The sequence below is a fragment of the Giraffa tippelskirchi genome, chromosome 1, assembly GCF_054371585.1.
Source record: "Giraffa tippelskirchi isolate mGirTip1 chromosome 1, T2T-mGirTip1v1.2.pri, whole genome shotgun sequence".
Classification (NCBI taxonomy): domain Eukaryota; kingdom Metazoa; phylum Chordata; class Mammalia; order Artiodactyla; family Giraffidae; genus Giraffa; species Giraffa tippelskirchi.
Genome location: NC_137275.1, coordinates 107689071 through 107712454, shown reverse-complemented (window position 1 = coordinate 107712454; position 23384 = coordinate 107689071). Strand labels below are relative to the sequence as shown.

Below are 23384 nucleotides of genomic sequence, written 5' to 3'. Positions count from 1 at the left end.
TTTGTTTGTTAGCAATAGTGTTTATATTAACAGTCTTTTCCAGCCACTTAGCATAAATTACTACTAGTCTTTATTTAATGGTTATTTCTACACAGTACGAAGGTATTTCAAATATAAATATAAAACACTTTGGGGCTTCCAGGTGGCTCAGCGGTTAAGAATTCACCTGCAATGCAGAAGACCCAGGTTCAATCCCTGAGTCGGGAAGATCCCCTGGAGGAGGGCATGGCAACCCACTCCAGTATTCTTGCCCACAGAATCCCATGGACAGAGAAGCCTGCAGGGCTACAGTCCATAGGGTCGCAAAGAGTTGGACACAACTGAAGCAACTTAGCATGCATGCATGCATACGATACTTTAAACATAAAATATTTCTGAATATGATATTAGCCTGTTAAAATTTTTTTCCACAAACTCAGTTATCTGTGGTTTTTCTAATCGTTAATAGCATATATTTTAGCAAACTGTTAAATGTATAAAATGTTCAAAGTAAGCTAAAGAGTCTCCAGTTTTAAGGATTATACACATTTTTGAGGGAAACATTCTGTTACCAAAGGTTAAAATGAATTTTTGTATTCCAAAATGTTAAGAATAGTATCCCTAGCTGCCAAGTTATAATTAACTTTCATTTTCTTATTTTCTCTCTCTTAAGTTTTCTAACTTTCTTCAATAAGTAATTTTTGAGAAGAAAAGATATTTAAAAACATTTAAAGATAGTTAAGAAAACAACAAATAAGATTTTCTAAGAAAAAATACTTAAAGACACTCTAAATTATCTAGTAAACTGAAAACAAATAAAATGACAACCTACTGTGTACTCCATACCAGAGTTTCAAACTAATACATTTCACTAAAGAAGAAAGAGTGTGTTAACCTTTCAAAGATGCTGAATTTTTTTCAAACTTCAGAAAGGTTACATGACAAAAAGACTAATATTTTAAGCCTGAGTTGGGAACAAAAAACCCCACTTACATAGGAGGAGTGTTAGATTTAGCTATTAACTCATCCTTCAGTCTAATGAGCTCCCGCAGTTTAGGGTATTCTTCAAATCTGTCGGCCAAACCTGGGGAGGAAAAATAGTAAATTTCAAATTTCAATACAATTGAGTATCAGTGAATTCAAAGGTAATGAGCCTGCTCAGGAAAATAAAACAAGACACAACCAACTTATCATTCTCACATCGTTTGTAAAAAAGTTAGTTTTGAGTATTTTTAAATACTTCATATACACATTTTATACCTAATGACCCTAATTTCACATGTAGGCAAACACCCAGGTGTTTTATAGGCCAGATGATTTAAGTCAAGTAACCATTTAATTTTTCAAACTTATTATATTAAATAATCTGCTTAAAGTATCAAGTTTAGACATTCTGTTCTCAGGAAAAGAATTTTTTTTTTTTTTTTTGTTCATGCTTTTTTCCTTTTTTTTTTTTTTACTAAAAAGAAAACAAAAAACAAAAAAACAACTCTCCCAAAGATCTAATGACTGTTCAGTTTTCCCTTAGTTTGACAGTTATCCAACGCAGAGAACATGAAGATTTCTTATCCTTACTACTGACGATCTTAAATGGCTTAAATTATGGACACTATCCCAGAACAAATCTAGGCAGAAAGATAATGAGTCCCTATTAGTCGATGAGCTCTCACCTCACTCACTCTGATTACTTATCTCATTGTACTACCAACTCCAAGACAAGTCATTTTCTCTAAAAACATATCCTACATCAGTATTTATAGTTTTAAAGATCTCACATCTCCATATATTATAAACCAAATCTTCATATATATTTTCAAGCTCAGGATCTTCAAAAACACCTCCAAGTCCCAGAAAGGTTAAAAGCAGGAGCTTTATTGTTTCCATGTCCTCAAAAATATTTAAATCTTTGAACCTCAGAGAGATTTTAGGTAAAACAGCATAATGCCTGTTTAAACAACTGTAAGTAGGGCTTTGAATATCAAAGATTCCTAAAAGATCTTATTTTACTTTATCCCTCTTCCTTACAAGAATCATAATCATCTTAAAAAACAAGTCCATTTTCAAATATGATATGATTTTTAATCAAAGATTAAAAAAATGAAAGATTTTGTAAAGCGTCCTTAATCAGTGGTTACAGATCAAATTTCAAATGAAACAAGTTTGAAGATTTTATTATATTCGGGTTTCAATCACAGTAGAGTCAGCTCTCAATCATCTACAAAACAGAGGTACAATTTTTTCTCAATCCATAATAGTTTCCTAAGTACATTTTCTTTGCCTTGGAGAAATAAACGTCTTAAAAGCAGAAAGGACAATAATGAAATTTGGCCATATTACTTATAACCTTAAAAAAAAAAAGCTTTATTGAAGTATAATTGATAAACAAAAACCTTATACATTAAACTTATATTTAATGGATGCAATCCGGTGAGTTTTAACATATGCATATAGCTGTGAAACCATAACCACAATCAAGATGAGACATATTAATAACCTTCAGAAGTTTCTTTGTGTTCCTCTGGTTTTGGTGTGTGTACGTGCAGTAAGACCCCTTCACAGATCACTGCCGTGTCTCAGCTAATGGGCTTGCATAACTCAATGAAGCTATGAGCCATGCTGTGAAGGGCCACCCAAGACAGGCGAGTCATAGTGGAGGGTTCTGACAAAACATGATCCACTGGAGGAGAGAATGGCAAACCACTGCAGTATACGAGCCTTGAGAACTCCACGAACTGTATAAAAAGGCAAAAAGATGTGACACTGAAAGATGAGCCGCTCAGTTTGGAAGGTGTCCAATATGCTACTAGGGAAGAGCGGATTACAGCTACTAATAGCTCCAGAAAGAATGAAGCGGCTGGGCCAAAGCGGAAACAATACTCAGTTGTGGATGTGTCTGGGATGTAAGTAAAATTGGGTGTTTTAAAGAATAGCACTGCATAGGAACCTGGAATGTTAGATTCATGAATCAAGGTAAATTAGACATGGTCAAGCAGGAGATGGCAAGAGTAAACATCAACATCTTAGGAATCCATGAATTAAAATGAATGGGAATGGGTGAAATTAATTCAGATAATCATTGGACCTACTACTGTGGACAAGAATCCCTAAGGGAAGCAACCTAGATGTCCATCAACAGATGAATGGATAAATAATTTGTGCTACATATACTCAGCCATAAAAAGGAATGCATTTGAGTCAGTTCTGATGAGATGGATGAATCTAGACCCTATTATACAGAGTGAAGTCAGTCAGAAAGAGAAAGATTAATATCATATTCTAACACATATATACAGAATCCGGAAAAATGGTACTGAAGAATTTATTTATAGGGCAGCAATGCAGAAACACAGAAGTCTTATGGACATGGGGAGAGGGGAAGAGAGGGGGAGATGTATGGAAAGAGTAACATGGAAACTTACATTACCATATGTAAAATAGATAGCCAACGGGAATTTGCTGTATGGCTCAGTTCAGTTCAGTTCAGTCGCTCAGTCGTGTCCGATTCTTTGCGACCCCATGAATCGCAAGCAGCACACCAGGCCTCCTTGGCCATCACCAACTCCCGGAGTTTACCTAAACCCATGTCCATCAAGTTGGTGATGCCATCCAACCATCTCATCCTCTGTCATCCCCTTCTCCTCCTGCCCCCAATCCTTCCCAACATTAGGGTCTTTTCCAATGAGTCAACTCTTCACATCAGGTGGCCAAAGGATTGGAGTTTCAGCTTCAACATCAGTCCTTCCAATGAACACCCAGGACTGATCTCCTTTAGGATGGACTGGTTGGACCTCCTTGCAGTCCAAGGGACTCTCAAGAGTCTTCTCCAACACCACAGTTCAAAAGCATCAATTCTTCGGCGCTCAACAGAAGACTTCCTAGAACACCAAAAAAAGATGTCCTATTCATCATAAAGAAAGCCGAGTGCCGAAGGATTGATGCTATTAAACTGTGGTGCTGGAGAAGACTCTTGAGAGTCCCTCAGACTGCAAGGAGATCCAACCAGTCCATCCTAAAGGAAATCAGTCGTGAATATTCATTGGAAGGACTGATGCTGAAGCTGAAACTCCAATACTTTGGCCACCTGATGTGAAGAACTGACTCACTGGAAAAGACCCTGATGCTGAGAAAGATTGAAGGTGGGAGGAAAAGTGCACAACAGAGGATGAGATGGTTGGATGGCATCACTGACTCAATGGACATGAGTTTGAGCAAGCTCCAGGAGTTGGTGAAGAACAGGGGAGTTTGGTGTGCTGCAGTCCATGGGGTCGCAAAGAGTCAGACACGACTGACTGACTGAACTGAACTGATTCATCATAAGGGACTGGAATGCAAAGTAGGAACTCAAGAGATACCTGGAATAACAGGCAAGTTTGGCCTTGGAGTACAAAATGAAGGAGGGCAATGGCTGACAGAATTTTGCCAAGAAAATACTCTTGTCATAGCAAACAAGCTTTCACAACAACACAAGAGATGACTTTACACATGGATATCACCAGAATAGTAAATACTGAAACCAGATTGATTACATTCTTCATAGCTGAAGATGAAGATGCTGTACAGAGTCAACAAAAACAAGACCTGGAGCTGACTGTGGCTCAGATCATCACCTCCTCATAGCAAAATTCAAGCCTAAACTAAAGAAAGTGGGGAAAACTACTAGGCCAGTCAGATAAGACTTAAATCTAAATTCCCTATGAATATCAGTGGAGGTGACAAATAGACTCAAATGATCAGATCCAGTGAACAGAGTGCCTGAAGAACTATGGACAGAGGTCCATAATACTGTACAGGAGGCAGCAAACAACACCATCCCAACGAAAAAAAATGCAAGAGACAAGTGGTTGCCTGAGGAAGCTTTACAAATAGCTGAGGAAAGAAGAGAAGCAAAATGAAAGGGTGAAATAGAAAGGTTCACCCAACAAAATGCAGAGTTCCAGAAAATAGCAAGAGACCAGAAGGTCTTCTTCAATGAACAGTACAAAGAAATAGAGGAAAACAACAGAAAGTGTAAGGCTAGAGATCTCTTCAAGAAGATTGGAAATATCAAAGGAACATTTCATCCAAAGATGGGCACAATAAAGGACAGAAACAGTAAAGACCTAATTGAAGCAGAAGAGATCAAGCGATGGAAAAAATACACAGAAGAATTGTACAAAAAAGATCTTAATGACCTGGATAACCATGATGGTGTAGTCTCTCATTCAGAGTCAGACATCCTGGAGTATGAAGTCAAGTGGGTCTTAGGAAGCACTAAGACCAATAATGCTAGTGGAGGTGATGAAATTCCAGCAGAGCTATTTAAAATCCTAAAAGACGATGCTATTAAAGCACTGCACTTTAAGTGCAATAAGTCAGCAAATTTGGAAAATCCAGCAGTGATCACAGGACCAGAAAAGGTAAATCCTCATCGCAACTCCCAAGAAAGATAGTACTGAAGAATGTTCAAACCAACGGACAACTGCGCTCATCTCCCATGCTAGTAAGGTTATGTTCAAAACCCTCCAAGGCAGGCTTCAGCATTACGTGAACCAAGAACTTCCAGAAGTTCAAGCAAACTGCATTCAGAAAAGGCAGAGGAACCAGAGATCACATTGCCAACCTTCACTGGATCACAGAGCAAGCAAGGGAATTCCAGAAAAACATCCACCTCTGTCTCACTGACTACACTAAAGCTTTTGACTGTGTGGATCATAACAAACTGTGGCAGGCTGAAGAGATGAGAATATCAGACCATATTACCTGTCTCCTCAGAAACCTGTATGCAGGTCAAGAAGCAACAGTTAGAACCCCAGAGGGAACAACTGACTGGTTCAGGATTGAGAAAGGAGTAGGACAAGCCTGGTATTGTCAACCCTGTTTATTTAACTTATACACAAAGTACATCATTGGAAATACTAGGCTGGATGAGTTACAAGCTGGAATCAAGATTGCCAGGAGAAATATCAACAACTTCAGATATGCAGATGATACCACTCTAATGGTAGAGCATGAAGAGGAACTAAAGAGCCTCTTGATGAGGGTGAAAGAGGAGAGTGAAAAAGCTGGCTTAAAACTTAATATTAAAAAAACCAAGATCATGGCATCTGTTCCCATCACTTCAGGGCAAAGAGAAGGGGAAAAGGGGAAAGCAGTGACAAATTTTCTCTTCTTGGGCTTTAAAATGACCACGGACAGTGACTGCAGCCATAAAATTAGAAGACAACTGCTTCTGGGCAGGAAAGGAAGATGATGGCTTCTTGGCAGGAAAGCTAAGGCAAATCTAGACAGTGTGTTAAAAATCAAAGACATCACTTGGCCAACAAAGGTCCGTATAGTCAATCAAAGCTATGATCTTTCCAGTAGTCATGTACGGATGTGAAAGTTGGGCCATAAAGAAGGCTGAGCACCAAAGAAGTGATGCTTTTGAATTGGTGCTAGAGAAGACTCTTGAGAGTCCCTTGGAAAGCAAGGAGATCACACTAAATCAAATCTTTAAGGAAATCAACCATGAACACTCTTTGGAAGGACTGATGCTAAAGCTGTAGTTCCAATCCTTTGGTCACCTGATGCAAAGAGCCAACTCATTAGAAAAGACCCTGATGCTGGGAAAGATTAAAAGCAGGAGAAGAGGGCAACAGAGGATGATGGTTGGATGGCATCACTAATTCCATGGACATGACTTGGGCAAACTCTGGGAGAGGGTGAGGGACAGCAAAGCCTGGTGTGTTGCAGTCCATGGGGTCACAAAGAGTCAGACACAACTTGGCGACTCAACAAGCATTTTTAAGTAAGATAAAATATACCCTCTTAAATTTTTTGAAGTATTGTTGACTATGGTCAGCAGTATTGCTGAGAATAGACAATTTGCTATACAGCAGATCTATGGACTCTTTTCATCATAGGGGCCTGGAATGCAAAGTAGGAAGTCAAGAGATAACTGGAGTAACAGGCAAGTTTGGCCTTGGAGTACAAAATGAAGCAGGGCAAAGGCTAACAGATTTTGCCAAGAGAACATACTGGTCATAACAAACACCCTCTTCCAACAACACAAGAGACAACTCTACGCATGGACATCACCAGATGGAGAAGATGGAGAGCTCTTTACAGCCAAAGATGGAGAAGCTCTAGACAGTGAGCAAAAACAAGACCAGGAGCTGACTGTGGCTCAGATCATGAACTCCTTATTGCAAAATTCAGACTTAAACTGAAGCACGTATGGAAAACCACTAGGCCATTCAGGTAAGACCCAAATCAAATTCATTATGATTATACACTGGAAGTGACAAATCGATTCAAGGGATTAGATCTGATAAGAGTGTGCCTGAAGAACTATGGATCGGGTTCATAGCATTGTATAGGAGGCAGTGACCAAAATCATCCCCAAGAAAAAGAAATAAAACAAGGCAAAATGATTGTCTGAGGAGGCTTTACAAATAGTTGAGAAAAGAAGTGAAAGGCAAAGGAGAAAAGGAAAGATATATCCATCTGAATGCAGAGTCCCAAACAATAGCAAGGAGAGATAAGAAAGCATTCCTAAGTGATCAATGCAAAGAAATAGAGGAAAACAATAGAATGGGAAAGACGAGAGATCTCTTCAAGAAAATTAGAGATACCAAGGGAACACTTCATGCAAAGATGGGCACAATAAAGAACAGAAGCAGAAGAGATATAAAAAGAAGTGGTAAAAATACACTGAAGAACTTTACAAAAAAGGTCTTAATGACCCGGGTAACCATGATGGTGTGATCTCTCACATAGAGACAGACCTCTTGGAGTATGAAGTCAAGTGGGCCTTAGGAAGCATTAATATGAGCAAAGCTAGTGGAGGTGATGGAATTCCAGTTGAGCTATTTCAAATTCTAAAAGATGATATGCCAGCAAATTTGGAAAACTCAGGAGTGGCCACAGGACTGGAAAAGATCATTTTCATTCCAATCTCAAAGAAGGGCAATGCCAAAGAATGTTCAAACTATCACACAATTACACTCATTTCATATACTAGCAAGGTAATGCTCAAAATCCTTCAAGCTAGGCTTCAGCAGTACACGAATCGAGAAGTTTCAGATTTCTCAATGTACAAGCTGTATTTAGGAAAGGCAGAGGAACCAGAGATCACATTGCCAACATCCTTTGGATCATAGAAAAAACAAGGGAATTTCAGAAAAACCTCTACTTCTGCTTCATTGACTACACTAAAGCCTTCAACTGTGTGGATCACAAGAAACTGGGGAAAAGTCTTCAAGAGATGGGACTACCAGACCACCTTACCTGTCTTCCCGAGAAACCTGAATGCAGGTCAAGAAGCAACATTTAGAACAGGATATGGCATAACAGACTGGTTCCAAACTGCAAAATGCGTACGTCAAGGCTGTATATTGTCATCCTGCTTATTTAACTTATATACAGAGTACATCATGGGAAATGAGGAGCTGGCTGAAGCACAAGCTGGAATCAAGATTGCTGGGAGAAATATCAATAACCTCAGATATGCAGATGATACCACTCCAATGGCAGAAAGCAAAGAGGAACTAAAGAGTCTCTTGAAGAAGGTCAAAGAGGAGAGTGAAAAAGCTGACTTAAAACTCAACATTCAAAAAATTACAATAATGGCATCTGGCCCCATCACTTCATGGCAAATAGATGGGGAAAAAAATGTAAAGAGTGATAGACTTTATTTTCTGGGCTGTAAACTATTACAAACCTAGACAGCGTATTAAAAAGCAGAGATATCACTTTGCTGACAAAGGTCCGTATAGTCATGGTTTTTCCAGCAGTCACGTAGGGAGAGCTATGAGAGTTGCACTATTAAAGGCTGAGCGCTGAAGATCTGATGCTTCCAAAATGTGGTGATGAAAAAGACTCTTGAGATCCCTTGGACAGCAGGGAGATCAAACCAGTTAATCCTAAAGGAAATTAATCCTGAATATTCATTGGAAGGACTGATGGTAAAGCTGAAGCTCTTAATACTCTGGCCACCTGATGCAAAGAGCTGACTCACCGGAAAAGTGATGCTGGGAAAACTGACGGCAGGAGGAGAAAGGGGTGGCAGAGGTTGAGACAGTTGGATGGCAGTACCAAGTCAATGGACATGAGTTTGAGCAAATTCCAGGAGACAGTGAAGGACAGGGAAGCCTTGCACGCTGTGGTCCATGGAGTCACAGAGTCAGACATAACTGAGCGACTGATCATCAAGATCTACAGAATTAATTTATCTTGCATAACTGAAACTTTATGCCAACTGCACAACAACTTCTCATTTTCCTCTCTCTCCAGCCTCTGACAACCACTGCTGTATTCTCTTCTTCTGTGAGAATCACTATTTTAGGTAGCTCATAAAAGTGTATGTATTTATATATGTACTACTGATATTTTAAGTACCTCTTTAAGTGCGTGCATTTTTGTCATTCTGTAATTGGCTTATCTCACCCTTATTATAACTTTTTGTGCTACATCTAAATTGTGACCATGAAAACATTAAAATCAGTTTCCACATGTTGCTTACAAGCAAAAAAAGAAAAAGTATATTGGATTACATCAAAATAAAATTTTTGTGTGGCAAAGGGTGCCATCAAAAAAGTGAAGAGACAACCCATAGAATGGGAGAAAATATTTGCAAATCATACATCTGATAAAGGAGAATATATAAAGAGAATACATACACTGAGAATATATAAAGAACTCTTACAATAAAATAATAAAAAGTCAAATATCTAAAAAAAAAGCTTTTAGACATTTCTCCAAAATAGGTATTTAAATGGAAAAATAAGCATAGGAAAAGATTTTTAATATCATTAGTCACTAGGGAAATGCAGATCAAAACCACATGAAATACTACTTCATATTCACTAGTATAGCTATAACTATAAAGACAGATAATAGAAAGTGTCAATGATACCTGAAATACTGTTGGAACCCTCACATGTTGTTAGTAAAAATATATACAGTACAGCTGCTCTGAAAAACAGATTTGCAGTTCCTCAAAAAGTTAAATGTAGAACTATCACATGACCCAGTAATTCTCTCCCAGGTATACACCCAAGAGAAATGAGAGCATGCATTCACACAAAAACTCTACATGAATATTCACAGCAGGAGAGTTGTCAAGTCAGAAAGTGGAAACAATTCAAATGAATAAACAAAATGTGGTATATACTTACAATGGAAATACTTCTACACGCTGCTAACATCAATGGCCACTGAAAACACTATGTTACGTGAAAAAAGCCCAGTCACAAAATCACATTGTATGAGTCCAATTATATGAAATGTCTAGAATAGGCAAACTGATAATGAGTCAATGAATGGTTATTTAAGCCTGGTTGGGGGGGGGGGCGGCAACTGTGTGAGAAGGAATGGAAACTGACTGCTAATGATTGAGTACTGAGTTTCTTTAGGGGAGATAAAAATGTTCTAAGGATGTGTAATATTGTTGGTAGGAATGTATGTAGCAACTGTGGAAAACAGTAGGGAACTATCATACTGTTTTTCCAAAAAACTAAAAATAGAAGTAACTATATGAATACAGAAATTCCACTCCTGGGTATGTATATGAAAAAAACAAAAACACTAATTCAAAAAGACACAGGCACCGATGTTCTCAGAAGCATTATTTACAATAGCCAAGATATGGAGGCAACCTAAGCGCCCATCAACATGTGAAAGGATAAAGATATGGTACATACACATATACAATGGAGTACTCCTCAGCCATAAAAAGTGATTGTATCTTTCACTATTTGCAACAACATGGAGGATATTATGCTTAGTGAAATAAGTCAGAAAGACAAATGCCATATATTATCACTCATATGTGAAATCTAAAAAATAAAGAGCAACCTAGTGAATATAACAAAAAGAAACAGACTCAGAAAACAAATTAGTGGTTACCAGTGGGGATAGAAGAAGGAGAGCAAAACGGGGGCAGGGATTATAAAATACAAATTTCTATATATGTAATGAATAAGTTACAAGCATAATGTTCAGCAGAGAGAATATAGACAATATTTTATATTAGCTATAAATAAAGTATAAACTTTAAAAATTGTGAACCACTATTTGTACACCTAAAACTTATATAAGATTGTAAGTCAAACTATACCTCAATTTTAAAAAAAGGTCTAAAATTAGATGGTGGTGATGGTTGCACAAACCTGTAGATACTTTAAAAAATTATATTCTTTAAATGGGTGAATTGTATAGTACATGAATTATCTTAATCAAGCTGTTTTAAAAATGCAGGGATACTGCCTCTGAGGAGCATACTGGTAGACCGAACACAGCTGAGGAAAGAATCTGAGCTTGAGGATATCTCAACAGAAATCTCAAAAACTGAAAAGTAAATAGAACAAAAACTGGGGGGAAAAAAGTCAGACTATCCAAGGAACATAAGATAACTACAAAAGGTGTAATGGAAACATCAGACGAAGAGAAAAACCAGAGGAACAGAAGAAATATCTGAATCAATAATAACTGGGGGGACTTCTCTGGTGGTCCAGGCATTAAGAATCCACCTTGCAATGCAGGGGATGGCGGTTCGATACCTGATTGGGGAACTAAGACCCCACATGCGGCATGACAACTAAGTCCATGTACCACAACTACTAAGCCACAACAGTGAGCTCACATGCCACAACTAAGATCTGAGGAAGTCAAAAATAAACAAATAATGACTAAAAATTTCACAAATTAATGTCAGACATCAAACCCCAAATATAGGAAGCTCAGAGAGTACCAAACAGGATACATATCAAAAAAGAGAAAAACTCAACTATACCTACACATATCATTTTCAAGCTATAGAAAATAAAAGTCCTGAAAGAAACCAGGAAAAAAAAAAAAAAACCTACTGTGGAACAAAGTTAAGAATTATATCCAACTTCTCAGAAAAAAGCAAGCAAAAAGAGAGTGAAGTAAAATATTTAAAGTATTGAAAGAAAGAAAACACCAATCCAGAATTCTGTACTTTACAAAATTAATCTTTCAAAAGTAAAGGAGAAATAAAGACTTTCTCAGAGAAACAAAAACTGAGGGAATTTGTTGCTAGTAGGCCTATCTTGCAAGAAACGTTAAAAAAAAAAATTCTTAGAGGAAAGGAAAATGACATAGGTCAAAAAATCAGATTTACCTAAAGAAAGGAAGAGCATCAAAGAAGGAATAAATAAAGGCAAAATAAAAATGAGGGATAATCACAGAAACAAAATGAAGGAAAGGAAGGAAAAAGGAAAAAAGCAACACTGCTTGATGGAAAAAGACAGTGTACAAGAAGTACTATGAATTACAGCCATGCCAGGAAAAAGTAATTTTGTTAGAAATAAACCACAAAATGGATAAATTACATGCATGTAACCAACAGCCGGCAATCGCATATTCCCAACAAATCAGACATACCTACATCCCTGATGAAATTCTGGGGTCTATGTCCAGTGTCTACAAAATGTTGGCAGTAATCATTATGGGGATTTAAACTCTGTGTTCCCTAAAGAAAAAGTCAAAATTAAATTAATAGCTTTCACTCTGATGACAGATACATTAACTCGGAGCTTTATTTTTTATTATGAGGCCAAGCAAAATATAAGCTAACTGATAGATTTAAAAAATAAAAAACATCACTACTAAAATGATAGTTTACAATTCAGTTATCTACAGACATTAATAGCCAAGCATCAGAAGAGCATTTCATGAATAATTTTAAATGATATTTTATTTTACAATAAAAATGATCCCTCAATAACTGAAAAAAAATCTTGAACATAAATAAGTATTTAAAATCTTTTCAGGCAAAGGGCTGAAACATGAAAAGTTAAAAGATTTGAAAATTATTTACCTTAAGAAAAGTACTAGAATCTTTATAAATCTCTTCTTCATATGGCAAATTCTCTTCCTCCTGTTGCATTTCTAATTCATCCTTAAAAAAGGAAGATTAAGTAGATATTTTATGTTTAAGAGGAATCTTATGTATTATATCGTAAGTATTAAGACTCATAAATATTTTATTTCCCTAAGACGTAAATTTTTCAAATTACCATTAAAGTCAAACATTGAAGTCTTTGCTTTGTCATTACCTGTAACTAGCTATGTTTATAATAAAAATTTCCTTTTCATTCTCAATAATAACTGTCTATAACTACTAATTCTGTTGACTAAGTTATCTATATTTACCTTAGATATAATACTTTAAATTATTAGAATTTAGCTTAAATCATGAAAGACAGGCCCACCAATGGGGCAATTTTACTTCTACTAGAGCAAACCAAAAGAAATCGCTATTTTATAGGTCAAAAATGTTAAAATATTAGGAAGTGTATATGCTTTAATCTAACATAATCACAAATATTTAAGTTATATATTAGGATATATCAAATGCAACCAACACACAATATTTTTGTTTCGCAAAGATGGGTCCAACTCTTTGCGACCGCATGGACTGTAGCCTGCCAGGCCTCTCTGTCAGTGGGATTTCCTAGGCAAGAATACTGGAGTGGGTTGCCATCTTCCCCACCAGGGGATCTTTCAAACCCAGGGATTGAACCCACATCTCTTATGTCTCCTGCACTGGCAGGCACATTCTTTACCACTAAGCCACCAGGGAAGCCCAACACACAACATAGTTTTTATGAAATTAGGTAATTATACTTAGAGATTTACTCAAACTATTTATTCTCATTTGTTAAATACAGCTGTATAACAATAATTCGAAAAAATGGAGATAGGTTTTTTGCCCTTTACTTTTTTTTCACCTAAATAATGCAACTACAAGTTCAGAAGTTGGGTTTTTTTGCTTGGGCCTCTGTTAAAAATGCTTCTACACTGTCATCTAGCCCATGGATTCTCAAAATATTTTAACTGCACTACCCTATATTGTTAAGATGGAATAATACAACTCATAAAAGACAGTGTAGCCTCCTGAAAATTGATCCAATTATCCAACGTTACTGGTACATCTACCTCCTTGCTCTTATTTAAGAATGTTGTTGCCTAGAGCTTACTAGGCATTACGCTTAGTGCTTTACATACATCACCTGATTTAATCCACATACCTCTTCTATTAAAATGAGTAAATTGATATAAGTGGTGACATATATGCTACTGACGTTATTTAGTGTTTTGTCAAAATTCAACTTTTGTCAAATTTGTTTTCCTAAATAAGACTCTACAGATTGTAAGGACTTATTTTTCTCTTGCCCAAAACATTGCCCCATTCTCTACTCGCCTTGTATTCTTCCATCTTGTCTTCATCTGTCTCTCCTTCATCCTGATACTTACGTTTTGCGTTTGGAGCAGAGGTATCATAGGAAGCCCTGAAAATTAAAACTGAAATATCACTCACAAATACATAAGATGTATACACGTATCCATTAATATTAAAGAACAGTTTTAAAAAGACAGAACAAGACAAATTTTTCCTGACTAAACAGTATCCATTCACTTGGTTTATAAATTTTAAAAGTATCACAACCTGATTAATAACTTTGTACTTTATTTTTGAGAAAGCAACCAAATGAGAAAATAAGTTTTTATAAGGTATGTATGGCAAAGAGAAATTTCTACATTACATACCATTTTAATCTGTCTTGAGTGAAATTGATGTTCTAATTGGTAACTACAATACTGAAAAATTCTAAATGCTTTATGAACTATCAAATGAGTATCACTTTTAGGGTAAAGCACTTTTTTTTAAATAAGGATTTTTAAAATAAAATTATATATGGTACATAAGCTAATTCTCAGTCTAACATTCCATTTTCTAACTAGTTCATAAATGAGAACTTATATTAAGAAAATAAGCATTTCATAACTCATAGACAATAAAAATCAATTGTTTTCCAAATTGGTATGCTGATGCTTATCATAACAACATACTTGATACCTAAGATTATTGTTTATTAAAGCAATGATCCTTTTGCAAATATTAACATACCGCTTATAAAAAGCAATTATTCTACTGACCTGCAAGTTTCTCTTGTTTCAGCAATTTCTCTCTGCTCATCTTTGCTATTTAACACAGCACCAATGCTGTCGGCACTTTCAGCTCCCAACTGAGAAAAGGCAAAAATCAAAATTAGAACACAATGCGCTGAATATCCTTTCTAGCCATTTGTAGCAGCATTTAATACATTAAATAGTAAAAAAAAAAAAAAAAAGAAAGAAAGAACTATCCCTAACTACCATAGCAAGCAAATGGACTATTGACCTTGCAGGAAAAACAGAAGTACCTTGAAACAAAACCACGTTATTTAAGAATGATTTGGACAGCTGAAAAGTATTTTATGCTTTAAGTTATATCAGTATAACTTACAGTTATATCAGTATATCAAAACAATTAACTTGAGCCAATCTTCTTTTAAAGTAAATAATAAAACACGATTTAGTAGTAGTAATAGTAACAAAAAAAAGCAGCTAACAGTGTTTATAGTTTGATAGGCATTATGTTAAACACTTTTCATCCATCTGTGTACCATTCCTTATTTATTTTATATGGTACATATACTTCATGTGCTATACCTTATTTATCCCATATTGTAATAAATACCTATTTGGTTTTATTCAAACCAAGTCTTTATATAATGATTACAAGCACAATACTAAACTGTCCAAATACCTGAAAAATAGTTATGCAAATTACGGCTGGCAGTTGGGGAAATTTTGCAAAATACAAATGTAAACAAATCACTAGTTGAGGTAAGTCTGGCTACAAACTGTGGCATCAATTCACGGAAAAATTAAAAACCAAACCAAAGGTATAGAAAGCAATTTATAGGCCATGAGGAATCACTTAACATTTTTAAGCACAATAAGAGCATGAGGAAGTCTGCATTAAATAGCCCCTTGAGCTCAAAAAAGGTGAGAAAGCATACAATACTAGCGCCCAGTCATTATTAAACAATTTTTATTAAACAATTATATTAATTTCCACTGCCTCTTTAGACTATTCCATGACTCCCCTAAAGTTTCCCCACTGATAAATCTCTTCTAATATATTAACTGTTCTGATATTTTAATTCTTCCATAAAATTTTCCTGATCCCTCCTCTGTTTTGTCAGAAAACACATCTACTTCCTGTAGGGGAAATGCTTTTTAACCTTCTTCCCATGAAAGCGACTGACTCCACTCCCTTCAGTTCTCAGATAAACACAAGTCACTTTCTCAGAGAGTTCTTCTATGAACACTAGAGAGAGAATAGGTAGTCTCCTTCCATTTTTCCCTTACCTCCTCATTTTCTCATTCAGATAAAAATACAAACTAATTTTGTTTTACTTTTGTTTATTCCCTATTTATATTATTTTATATTTGTACACCTCAATTATTTTATGTTTACTTTTGTCTACTTCTCCCCCCATTGAATTGTTAGCTCACTGAGGAAGAACTCTGTCCTGTTGATATCTATATGTTCAGGAGCTATTATAAAGTCTGACTTATAATAGATGCTCAATAAATATGTGAATAAACCAATGAGATTTCTTGCCAAGGCCTAAATTAGAATACGATGTTTTATAAGACAAACGCTTTAGATCAAATTGTGCTTACATACATAATCATCTTGTGTTCCAACATTTTTTTTTTTTTAATTGTGGAATGACTGGAGTAATTAAATAGACTTTCCATCGTGGGTGGGTGGGTGTGTGCGTGCTCAGTTGTGTCCAGTTCTTTGTGATTCCCCCTTGACTGCAGCCCACCAGGCTACTCTGTCCATGGAATTTTCCAAGCAAGAATACTGGAGTGGGTTGCCATTTCCACTGTGGTAGCACTAAATATATTATTTGAATAATTATGACAATTTGGTATCCTTTGGAAGTATATTAATTTTTAAAAACAAAGCTACAAGTTAAAAAGCAGGTGTAAATTACTGGTGGCAGCATCAATGGCCACAATCATAGTTTGTGCCTATACACTGCACCTGATATCTTCATCCAGCAGCCAAAAGCAAATCAAGCAAATTATATACGTTGAGTTGTGCTCTACTTTGAAGTTCATGAATCAACAAAAACTTATTAAAAAACTTATTAAAAACTAACTTTGGGTAAGAAACAGAGTTAGGGTAGAAGATTAACCCAACTGGAATTGTATTTATGAGTTAGTGATGTACAGTAGTGGACCCAACATTCAGGACAACAGACACACAGAGAGAGAAAAGCCTAAACCAGGGAGTTCCAGACCAAGTTTCATCACAAAGTTCTGACCACGGCTGTGCCATAAAGGATAGAAACCAGAAAGAAAGGACACTTCTTAAAAATTATAAAGTCTATTATATTACACAAATAACTTTCTGGAGAGCAACCAGTCTTGTTCACATAGTAAGTGAAAAAAAAAAGGCTGCTGGTAAAGTGGAAGTCTACCATTGATGATATTGGCCATCCTCACCCAGGTGGAATGGTTTCTAACCAGTTATACCAAGAAGGAGCCAGGTGTATTGAAAAGAGCACAGAGAGGCCTAACACTGAAGCTGGCAAACTTAAGTTTTGTCACCTTCAGCGTGTAAGGGAAATTCTTTGAGCTTTATTTTCTTCATCTATAAGATCCAGATAGCATCTGACTTGTATGATAAAATATAACATATGTAAAAGTTTGTCAAGTTCTTTGACACATACAAGGGACTTAATAAACAGTAGCCATTAGTAAATGCTGTACACTATGTAAGTTCTCTAATGGTAGGATAACCTATTATTCATAGCTGAGTTACCAACATCTACAAGAGTTCCTGGTACATAGTAAGACATTCAAGAAATAATTCCTTATGTATGTATTTTGAGTCAAATATAGGTCTGAATTCAAAACTTAAGTGTAAAAATCTTACTTGGTTGTAATAAAGAGCCACTGGATATTTTCAAACATAACATGATAAAAGCAATTGGGATAAAGAAGGCTTGAAAAAGATATCTGATTTGTCAAAAAATCATAATGTCAGAGGCACAGAAACAGATCTGATTCCAAACACCCATTTTTTTTTTTGGCTTACACCACGGGGCTTAAGGGATCTGAGTTCCCAAACCAGGGATTGAACCCAGGCCACAGCCATGAAATCGCAGAGTCCTAACCACTGGACCAACAGAGAAGTCCCTAAACACCGACATTTTAAACGCTATACCATAAATCTTTTCATGTCATAAAAGAAGCTATATCTTTGATTTTCATTTACTAAAGCCAAGACTTAAAACAGAAAAAAATTACTATTTTTGAATAACTATTAAGATTCCTCATTAAAGCTTATGAGCATTTCCCCCATCACTTTTACTGACCCGAGGGGTAGAAAGGAAAACACAGCCTCTGACTTTAAGCAAAGATGTGCATGTGCATTCTCTGCACGTGTACTCTACTAATCAGCACGTGTCAACTTACACACAAGAAGCAGTGAAGATAAGCTTTGGACAGACAAACCTGGGTTCAACTTACTGGCCTAGCGGTTAACGACTCGGGGGAAAAGTTAGTTAACCACCGGCGCCTGTGTTTCATTATGTGAAGATAATGCTACCCCTTTCAGAGATTTGTTGTGACTGATAAAAGAATTCAAACGTTTAGCTGTGGGTAATGACGAGGATACGGTACACAGCACAGTCGACTGCAACACCCATGATGCAGAACCTAACATTTACACTCAGGCTACTTCCAATGAGGCCTTTAGATATTATCCCAGAAAAAACACTGTAAACCTATTTCACAATGAAGCCACAATCTCATGAATCAGGCGCTGATACGAGAAAACCAAGACACAAACGACTACTTAAAAAGTGAAGAGAAACTGAGGGGATAACGAGTCCCCTTTCCTCGCGTGAACCGCGATAACTTATACACAAACACCCAAGTTTTGTATCCTCGTCACTGAGCACTATGCCAGACACCTAGCGGGCATTCCATAAATGATGCTGAAGACCACGCGTGGCGGTCGGTTTAGCACCACCACAAGGACCACAACATGAAAGGGGAACGATTCGGGGCACAGAGGGTAGGCAGGTCCCAGCATTAAAGTCTCGAGACCAGAAAGGGATGCCCCGTGGCAGATGAGGAGGCGGAAAAGCGAGGAGAAAGGGACGGGGAATGCCGCGCACGCGTATTCGCGACCCCTCCCTGGGCCGCGGACCTGCTGCGCGAGAAGCTGTCGACGTAACTTCTGCCGCTCCCGGATCTCCTGCAAGCGGCTGTCCATGTCCCGACTAGTTTTCCACTACCTCGAAAATTGGCAATTAGCGGATGAATCCTTGTCCCAATTTCTCTTCGGAATCTGTAGAACACAAAATTTTCCAGCCGCTTCAGGAGGCGGGTACCCAATACCCTCTCCTCAGTAGGCCTTTCCGGCGCGGCCGGAATTTTGCGCCACGGGACCCGGAAGTCCCGCCTCCTCCTGGACGCCCGCGATTTGACGCCATTTAGCAGAGGCCCAATGAGTGTCCTGCGGCGCAGGGGGCGTCACGGAAGGTGTCCGCCCTTCCGAGAGCGCGGGCTGTCAGAATGGTGCGCAGGCTGTCAGAATGGTGCGGGCAGGTGGCCTGGCTTCTCACTGTCCTCTCCTGGGACTGCAGCCTTCCTAGGTCTGTTAGCACTGTTTCCGAGTTGTGGGTCGTATTGTCGATTCCCTTTTTCAATAATTCCCCAGTTGCCAGTGCTGACGTTTTAAAAATTGCTGGCTACCAGGTTTTTTGCTAAAAGCACAGGCTCGAGTCCGATTGCCGGGTTTAAACCTGGGACTGTCCTTTACTAGCTGAATGGCCTTGGCTAGTTAATCACCCTCTTGTGCCTCTGGTTTTCTCATTTGTACAGTAGGAGTGATAAGAGTGGCTACTTCACAGAGTTGAAGATTGAAAAAATAAACAGCTAAAAGCATACCACCATGGAGATGTTTGAGATTTTTATTATTATATTTCCCTTTAGATAGGGAACAACAATGCATGAGACATAAGAGACACGGGTTTGATCCCTGAGTCAGGAATATCCCCTGAGGAGGGCACAGCAACCCACTCCGGTATTCTTGCCTGGAGAATCCCATGGACAGAGAAACATGACAGGCTACAGTCCATAGGGTCACAGAGAGTTGGACACGACTGAAGCGACTTAGCACTGCACAACACAGGGAACAGTCACTGCATATGCTCATGCTCTTCACAACTCACTAACCCTTGAGAAGTTTCCTGTTTTACCAGAATGCATTCTTATGGATTCTTTTGTTTAAGGAAGTGAATGTGTAATAAGTGGCTCAGACAGTGAAGAAACTGCTTGCAATGCAGGAGACCTGGGTTCGACCTCTGGGTCAGGAAGATCCCCTGGAGAAAGGAATGGCAATCCACTCCAGTATTCTTGTGTGGAAAATCCCATGGACAGAGAAGCCTGGCAGGCTACAGTCCATGGGATCGCAAAGAGTTGGACAGGGCTGAGCGACTAATACTTTCACTTTGACTTTTTTGTCCTCTATTACAAGCTAATCACTAAAGGGATGCTGTCTATAAGCTTAAATTATACATAAATGGCCCATCTCTGGGAACTCTGTTTTCCAGGAAATGCACATTACGCTAAAATCCTTCTCATAGGAAACATCCTGACCATACCCACCTGTGAATCACTGCCAGCAGAAAGAGATTAACACATCCCCGTCCAGAGGCTGATAGGAAACAAAGTGTTTGACTTTACTCCCTCCACTTTTACTATAAAAAGAGCCTAAATTCTAACTCAGGCAAGATGGTTCTTTGGGGTATGAGCCCACTCTCTTCTTGCTTAACTGACTTTCCAAAGGAAGTCATTATTTCTTGTCCCAACAACTTGCCTCTTGATTACTGGCCTTTTGTGCAGCAAGCAGTATGAGCCTAGACTTGATAACAGATGGGTCAAAGGAAAATAAGTCTTGGTTGTATTCTAGAGGTCAGATGCTAGGGGGCCCCTTTTTTGTGCCTGTGCAGTTGTCTTAGCTGGAAATAACCCTGAGATATAAAAACAAATAGCCTACTGAAATAACCTGCTTGTAGCAGGGGGCTCCGTGATGCTCCTCTCTTTATAGGAAGGCAACAAAGACTGAAGTCTTAAGTTATTACCATCATACATCATATTCTCATCTTATTCCAAATTCAAAGTACTAGCAGAAGTCGACTAAGAAAGTCATGTGGCTGCATGTTTAATTGGAAATTGTGGCAAGTACTTAGTGACATTAGTAACAAGTCTGTATTCTTCAAGAGGGGATTTACTTTTTGAAAATAGTATTAAATCCTGCAGATCAAAAGCAAGTGGTCCCGGCTAGGCCAAAAGGGCTAAACTCAGTAACAGGTGGGTCATAGTAAAACATTTCCTTGGTTCACGTTCTAGAGGTCAGATGCTAGGGGTCCCTTTTTTGTGTTTGTTCATTTGTCTTAGCTGGAAATAACCAGTACTAGACTCTACCAGTTGTCACGTATTTCTCAATAAGTAGCTCTGAAAAGCAGTTTCAAAAAAGGAGTCCTAAAAATCCTTTGAGTAATGGCAGCACTACTTGAAAAAGTATGCTGACTTCCAAGGGCCCTGAACTATAAAAGACAATACTAACTTGTACTTAAAAATTAGCTGCATCACTTGCCAGTCATGTGAGTACTGATTTGAACTTTTATTGATCAGTGATGTAAATAGACATTTTGTTCACTCAAATATGCATTGATATTTATTGAGCATTTTACTACCACATCAGCACACCTGTAGAGTACTGTACATGTGCATCAGTAATATTTCTTCATTACGACAAAATAAGGGCCACTAGGGAATGTGTGTGGCAGGAGCGGGGGGAGAAGAAATTTGTAAATTCCCCAAATATAATTCATATTCTTTGAAAAAGCAATTTTACTTGTAGACACTTATTTTAAGGAAGTAATGAGAGATGCAGGCTTCCCAGGTGGCTCACTGGTAAAGAATCCACCTGCCAATGCAGATGTGGGTTCAGTTCCTGGATTGGGAAGCTCCCCTGGGTGAGGGAATGGCAACCCCTCTAGTCTTTTTGCCAGGAGAATCCTGTGGACAGAGGAGCCTGGCGGGCTACAGTCCATGGGGTCACAAAAGACTCTGACATGACTTATGGCTAAACAACAACAAATGAAAGCTCTAGGTAACAATTAATGCATCTCCCCTCTTGGGCTCCATCCCATAGGCCTACAAGTCCTGTGCTCACCCAGCTTCAAGCCCAGAGTTAGCAACAGAGACAGCAATGGTTTAATGAATGGGGAACTAACATGTGTGAAGCAAAGTCCTGGAGCAACACCTCATGGTGTATGGCAGACGGCAGGCAAGCCATGGTGGCCATCTTCACTGGGGGGCCGGGAGTATATTACCAGTTACAAGGGAACTGATGTCAGGTGGGCTCGTTAGTTACTAGGGAAAGCAATAGAGGGGCATGCCCCTCACCACCCCTTTGATGAGAACAATCACTAAATCACTAGCTGGAGCCTGAGGCAAGTGCATAGGAAGGTCAGTCATGGGATTAGGGTGCAGGCAGTAGGGGTGCAGGGGATGTGCAGACAGCAAGAGAGCAAACGTCTTCAGTGACCTGACCATGCATCCCCCTAAGTTCCTTGAGGATGACTCTTCCAAACTTATGTATCCAACTGTCTATTGTCCATCTTACTAAAATGTCCCTCACAGTCTCAAAGTTGAGATGGCTATAAGGTGAATTCATCAATTACCCCCATCCATTTATTTTTTAATTAATTTTTATTGAAGTATAGTTGCTTTACAACAGAAAAATGAATACACATACATATCCTTTCCCTTTAGGATTTCCTTCCCATTCAGGTCACCACAGTGCATTAAGTAGAGTTCCCTGTGCCTATCTTTTTAATTCTACTTCTAAAATGTTTCCTCTTTCAGTGAGTGGGATCAATAGCCACCCATTTTCCTAAATAAGAAGAACTCTACCTCTCCTTCAGCCTCCTTATTTGCTTTGTGACTGTAATCTCTTCCCTCACCTTAACACACACACACACACACACACACACACACACACACACACACACCCTAGTCTTCATTTCTGTAAACACAACCTTGGATGATACATATCCTGATTCATATCCTAATTTTCCTAGCAGTTTTCAGTCTATCAAATTCTTCCTAGAGATCTGTGGAAAAATACAAGTTTATCACTTCCAACTCTACTAAAAATTTTTACATGCTTCCCCACTGTCTGGGGCAGTGCTGTCCAAGAAAAATTTTTATAATTATACAAATGTGCTATTTGTACTAAACCACTAGCTATATGTATCCACTGAGGACTTAAAATGTGTCTAGTGTACCCAAGGAACAGAATTTTTATTTGATTTTAATTAATTACATGTAATTAACCATATTTGGTATATCAGCTACTATATTACATAACACAGCTCTAGGTTCAAGGGGATTAAAATCTAAACTACCCAGCATTATATGCAAAACAGTCCTCTGTTACCTCTCCCATTTTCATTCTATTCTCCTTTATGTACACAATCTTACAGGTA

The 23384-nt window shown here is 37.9% G+C and overlaps 1 protein-coding gene across 5 annotated transcripts in view; it reads right to left on the bottom strand.

Annotated features, from left to right (window-relative positions):
• LOC145506114 (N(6)-adenosine-methyltransferase non-catalytic subunit METTL14) overlaps positions 1-19252 on the bottom strand; it is a 50384-nt gene extending 31132 nt beyond the window's left edge. For 4 of the 5 annotated variants that reach the window (XR_014053556.1, XM_081489995.1, XM_081489973.1 and 1 more), the window contains exons 1-6: positions 19031-19252; positions 14905-14993; positions 14168-14255; positions 12782-12862; positions 12346-12433; positions 973-1063 (exon numbers count right to left, since the gene is read on the bottom strand). Coding sequence is in view for 4 of the 5 variants with exons in the window: in XM_081489995.1 (XP_081346121.1) it covers positions 973-1063; positions 12346-12433; positions 12782-12862; positions 14168-14255; positions 14905-14993; positions 19031-19096 (503 nt within the window). In the remaining variant the exon portion in view is untranslated. Of the gene's footprint in view, positions 1-972; positions 1064-12345; positions 12434-12781; positions 12863-14163; positions 14256-14904; positions 14994-19030 lie in introns of all 5 variants that reach the window. The other variant, XM_081489984.1, reaches the window with a different exon arrangement.
• Between the last annotated feature and the right edge of the window lie 4132 nt (positions 19253-23384).